This window comes from Thamnophis sirtalis, unplaced genomic scaffold (genome assembly GCF_051295495.1).
Source record: "Thamnophis sirtalis isolate CommonGarterSnake01/CBP01778 unplaced genomic scaffold, rThaSir2_p1.2 scaffold_4, whole genome shotgun sequence".
Classification (NCBI taxonomy): Eukaryota; Metazoa; Chordata; class Lepidosauria; order Squamata; family Natricidae; genus Thamnophis; species Thamnophis sirtalis.
This window is the reverse complement of record NW_028261384.1, coordinates 127,668,099-127,673,604: the sequence shown is the minus strand read 5'-3', so window position 1 is coordinate 127,673,604 and position 5,506 is coordinate 127,668,099. Positions and strand designations below refer to the sequence as shown.

At 44.5% G+C, this 5,506-nt stretch overlaps 1 protein-coding gene across 1 annotated transcript; it reads left to right on the top strand.

Moving 5' to 3' along the window:
- Positions 1 to 4,397: 4,397 nt before the first annotated feature.
- On the top strand, positions 4,398 to 5,297 carry LOC148046478 (vomeronasal type-2 receptor 26-like). Its single transcript, XM_087712043.1, has one exon. It carries the CDS (start codon positions 4,398 to 4,400, stop codon positions 5,295 to 5,297), a length of 900 nt encoding a protein of 299 aa, XP_087568169.1.
- The last annotated feature ends 209 nt before the right edge of the window (positions 5,298 to 5,506 follow it).

Genomic DNA, 5,506 nt, shown 5'->3' with positions numbered 1-5,506 from the left:
CTTTTTTTTTTGGGGGGGGGGGATTTTTATTTTTTTGGTGTTTTCCTAGCACTGTCATAGTTTGTGGGTGTGGGTGGGTGTGTAATGTCCCACAGTTATCTATGCATTAATAATGATCTAGTAATATTAATAATATCTAGTAATTAGTAATATCTAGTAATAACATCGTCTTGGCCACTCCCACCAGGTCACATGGGTGGCAGGCCACTCCCATCCGGTCACATGGGTGGCAAGCCACTCCCATCCGGTCACATGGGCAGCAAGCCAATAGCAATAGCAATAGCAGTTAGACTTATATAGGGCTTTCAGCCCTCTCTAAGTGGTTTACAGAGTCAGCATATTGCCCCCAACAACAATCCAGGTCCTCATTTTACCCACCTTGGAAGGATGGAAGGCTGAGTCAACCCTGAGCCGGTGAGATTTGAACAGCCGAACTGCAGAACTGCAGTAGCCTGCAGTGCTGCATTTAACCACTGCGCCACCTCGGCTCTCTAGCCACTCTCTAGCCACTCCCACAAAGGAGGCCACACCCACAGAGTAGGTTCAAACAATTTTTGAAACCCACCCCTGATTTAATAGCAATACTGGAGAGATTTCTTTTGATAACAATGGGGAAATAGTTGCAGGATTTGATATTATAAACTGGATCACATTTCCAAATCAGACATTTCTTAGAGTTAAAGTTGGAAGGATAAATCCAGGAACACTCTCTGACAAACTATTGACTATTTCTGAAGAGAAGATCATTTGGCCCAACCGGTTGAATCGGGTGAGATTCATCTTAAATCAAAATGGTTTGGTTTAATTTTATTACAATGACTCACAACTTTCAGTTTGATACCACATTAGAAAATGCATATATTGTCATCACTTCATTCTGAAGAAACGTCCACTTCTGACCTCTGACATTTGCCTTGTAGATAATCTATTGCAGTGATGGCTAAACTTTTTGTTATGCCGAAAGCCTGTGTGTGTACGCAACATTACATGTGGGCGTCCCTACACTCATAATGCAATGCAAGTTTAGTTTAGTTTAGTTTAATTTAATAAGATTTTTATGCTCCCCACTCCATTGGGACTCTGGGCGGCTTACAGGCAAGGTAAAAAGAAACATTTAAAAGTTAAAAAAATAAGATACAATTATTAAAATTTCACATCATCCATTTCGTCTAAGTGGGGCTGGATATTGATCAACAGCCCCAGGCCAGGTCTTGGTGGCTTTACGAAAGGCCGGGAGAGTGGTAAGGGTCCGGATATCTACAGGTAGATCATTCCACAGGGCCGGCGCAGCTACAGAGAAGGCCCTCCCCGGGGAGGGGCTGCCAGATGGCATTGTTCGGTCGATGGCACCCGGAGGAGGCCCAACCTGTGCGATCTTGTTCATCGTTGGGAGGTAAGTGGCAGGAGGCTGTCTCTCAGGTAGCCAGGTCCTAAACCATGTAGGGCTTTAAAAGTAACGACTAGCATCTTGAAGCGCATCCAGAGACCAATGGGGAGCCAGTGCAGCTCACGGAGGATAGGTGTAACATGGGTGTATCTAGGTACACCCAATATCACTTGCGCGGCTGCATTCTGGACCAACTTCAGTCTTCGAATACTCTTCAGGAGAAGCCCCATGTAGAGCATGTTACAGTAATCCAGTCTTGAGGTGACGAGGGCATGAGTGACCATTCGAAGTGCCTCCCGGTCCAGGTAGGGCCGCAACTGGTGCACCAGGCGAACCTGGGCAAAAGCCCCCCTGGTCATAGCTGACAGATGGTGTTATAACGTCAGCTGAGGATACAGGAGGACACCCAAATTGCGGGCCCTCTCTGAGGGGTGTATAATTTCGCCCCCCCCCCAGGCTAAGAGGTGGAATATCTGGACACTCTTTGGGAGGCAGCATCAATAGTCACTTGTTCTTGTCTGGATTGTGTGCAAGCTTGTTCGCTCCCATCCAGACCCTGACAGCCTCCAGGCACTGGCACATCACTTCCACTGCTTCACTGAGTTGCCATGGGGCGGACAGATGCAATTGAGTATCGTCCACGTATTGGTGATATTTGATCCCGTGCCAGCGTATTATCTCACCCAGCGGTTTCATGTAGATATTAAATAGGAGGGAGGACAGGACCGAACCCTGTGGCACCCCATATTTGAGGGGCCTAGGGGTCGATCTCTGTCCTCCAACCAACACTGATTGCGACCTGTCCGAGAACCACTTTAGGACGGTGCCTCCCACTCCCACCTCCCATAACCGTCGCAGAAGGCTACCATGATCGATGGTATCGAAGGCCGCTGAGAGGTCAAGAAGCACAAGGATAGAGGAATGTCCTCTAACACTGGCTCGCCAGAGATCATCGATCAGCGCGAACAAAGCAGTTTCTGTGCGGTAACCAGGCCTGAAACCCGACTGAAAGGGATCCAGATAATCTGCTTCATCCAAGGTCTGCCGGAGTTGAAAGACCACCACCTTCTCAACAACCTTCCCTATGAACGGGAGGTTGGAGACTGGTCAATAGTTGTTTAAGATGGCTGGGTCCAGGGAAGGTTTCTTAAGGAGGGGTCTTCCCCCACATGCCCTGTCCCCCTGCACATACTTGTATGACTCTCGCCCTCTCCCCAACCCCACACATATAATATAAGGGATTTTCTTCTTTCAAATTTCCAGGATTTTTCATTATTCCATATTTTGTTTCAGCCATATGAGAGAGAAAGGATATTTGTACTTTTACAAATATAGCATTTGAAAGTTTTTCTATATTGTGAACTATATTTTTTCCCATTTTGAACAGGAAAGACCCTTGTCACTCTGTAATGAGAAATGCCATTCAGGTTACAGAAAGACCAAAATTGAAGGAAAATTGTTTTGCTGCTAAGATTGCACTCCATGTCCAAAGGGGAAGATCACAGACCAGACAGGTAAAAACAACAGAGAGGAAGGGAGGGAGGCAGGAACATTAAATAGAAGAACACTTGAGCTAGGTGAGGCTAGGAGTTTTTCACATTTCCTCAATTCAACAAGAAAAATAATTGTGAAATAAGGGACTAGGGAAATATGACCACACAACCGCACCATTTTTAGTTTCAGAATAGAATAGAACAGGGATGTCAAACTCAGTATCATTGAGGGCCAAATCAGGATTGAGTTTGACCTTGGGGGGGGGACAGGGTGGGTTTGACCAATTTGATTTCATTCGTGTTGGAGGCACTTGTGGCGTCCTGAAAACTCTGCTAACGAAAACAGGCTTCCAAGCTCTGTTTCTGATCTGACCACCTCCTACAACCTTCTGCCAGCAAAAATGGAGCTCATGAGGGCCGCATGCGGCCACAGCTGGAAATGGAGCTCACCCTCCTGCAGCCCTTCCGTTTCCATTTTCTCTGGTAGAGGCACCACAGGACAATCCTTCGATGTTTCCAGGGCAGTCCCCTAGCTAGATCAAAGCACCTTCCTGCCCAGATCTGGCTCACAGACCTTGAGTTTAACACCCCTCGGTTAGGTGGTCTCTTCCAACTCTGTTATTCTGCATGACCCAACAAATGCGCGCCCGACAAAACCACGGCACTAAAACCGCGATGTTGACAGCGCGCCCACAAAGGCGTGCCCACAAAAGAGCGCCGACAGAAGCGTAATTAGGGTTAAGGTAAAGATTAGGGTTAGGGTTAGGGTTAGGGTTAGGGTTAGGGTTAGGGTTAGGGTTAGGGTTAGGGTTAGGGTTAGGGTTAGGGTTAGGGTTAGGGTTAGGGTTAGGGTTAGGGTTAGGGTTAGGGTTAGGGTTAGGGTTAGCGTTCTTATGTTGTTTTTGCACTGTTTGTTGATGGCACGCTTCTGTCAGCACTTTTTTATTGGCGCGCCTATGTGGTTGTGCAATTGTCGGTAAACCGTAATTCTGTTATTTTGAATGCTGTTCTCTTCAGCTGTTTTAGAAGACAAATATAGAAATATCCACTTGAAACTGCCTCTGTGATATACTGTAGGTGCCACAGTCCATGCACTGCCAGTTCTACAGGGACATTCACCACACACTATCTAAATTTGCAGGGCATCCTGATAATTTGCATTCCTTTATTTCTTAGATAACGAGGATAATCAATCTGTCTAGAAGTAGCAAAATGTTACTAAATTAAATATAATGTTCACTCACACATGGCTGATAGAATTCACTGATATTAAGAGTTGATTTGCTTTATTTCTTTTACTGGATGAAATTTTCATGGTTAATGAAAAAAGTTTCTGTCTATCTAATAATAATGTTTTCTTTAGTATAAAATCTTTACCAAGAAAAAAGTGAATCCACTGGTGCTCAATCATAGCAGTTGCGTCATTTCTATCAATAGATGCACCAGAATATCATGCAATATCCTAAGGGCTTTCTTGTAGCATTTTGACTTAAATATATACATTTGCCTTTCCAGATATGGACGATTGCTTTCAATGGCCAGAATATCAATATCCAAACAATGAACAGGATTTATGCATGCCAAAGCATGTAAGTTATCTATCTTATGGAGACGGGTTGGCGACAGGTTTAGCCACATCAGCGCTTGTGCTTTCTTTTATCACAGTGTCTGTGTTAGGAATCTTCTTGAAGTACCACAACACTCCCATCGTCAAAGCCAACAACCGCAGTCTCTCCTACACCCTTCTTCTCTCCCTCCTCCTCTCCTTCCTTTTTTCTCTGCTTTTCATCGGTCGACCCACTAAGGTGACCTGTCTCCTTCGACAGACTGCTTTTGGGATCATCTTCTCAGTGGCTGTTTCTTGCATGTTGGCCAAAACCATCACTGTAGTTCTTGCTTTCATGGCGACCAAGCCAGGATCAAAAATGAGGACCTGGGTTGGGAAAAGACTGGCCCTTTCCATTATTCTCTCCTGTTCTCTTATTCAAAGTACTTTTTGTATTGTATGGCTGGGAATTTCTCCCCCTTTCCCAGACTTTGATGTGTGGTCCATGAATAGTGAAATTATTATAGAATGTAATGAAGGTTCGGTGGCAATGTTTTATTCTGTTTTAGGTTTTATGGGCTTCCTGGCCTTTGTTAGGTTTATTGCAGCTTTCCTAGCGAGGAAACTACCAGACACTTTCCAAGAAACCAAGTTGATTACTTTCAGCATGCTGTTGTTTTGCAGTGTCTGGTTATGTTTTGTGCCTGCCTATATAAGCACCAAAGGAAAATACACAATAGCTGTGGAGATCTTTGCCATCTTGGCCTCTAGTGCTGGGCTCCTGGCTTTTATCTTTTTCCCCAAATGTTACATCATTATAATTAGACCAGATCTTAATAAAAGGGAGCAATTAATAAAAAGAGCAAATTAAACTATGTCGTCAACATTGTTCCCTTTTTCTCCAGTTGTGAAAACACAATAGTATCTGGTACTTAAATTGTACTTGACATATTAACCTCGACCAATCAGGACATTCCTATGCATTATCATTATTACAGTGGCAACATCTCCCACAGTTGTGCATGTTCTTTCTGTTTTTGCTATCTCTGAGATGAACCTTAAAGCCAAAGACTCTCACAC

Coding starts and splice junctions, on each gene's coding strand:
- LOC148046478 (XM_087712043.1), top strand. CDS start 4,398: ATGGACGATTGCTTTCAATGGCCAGAATATCAATATCCAAACAATGAA.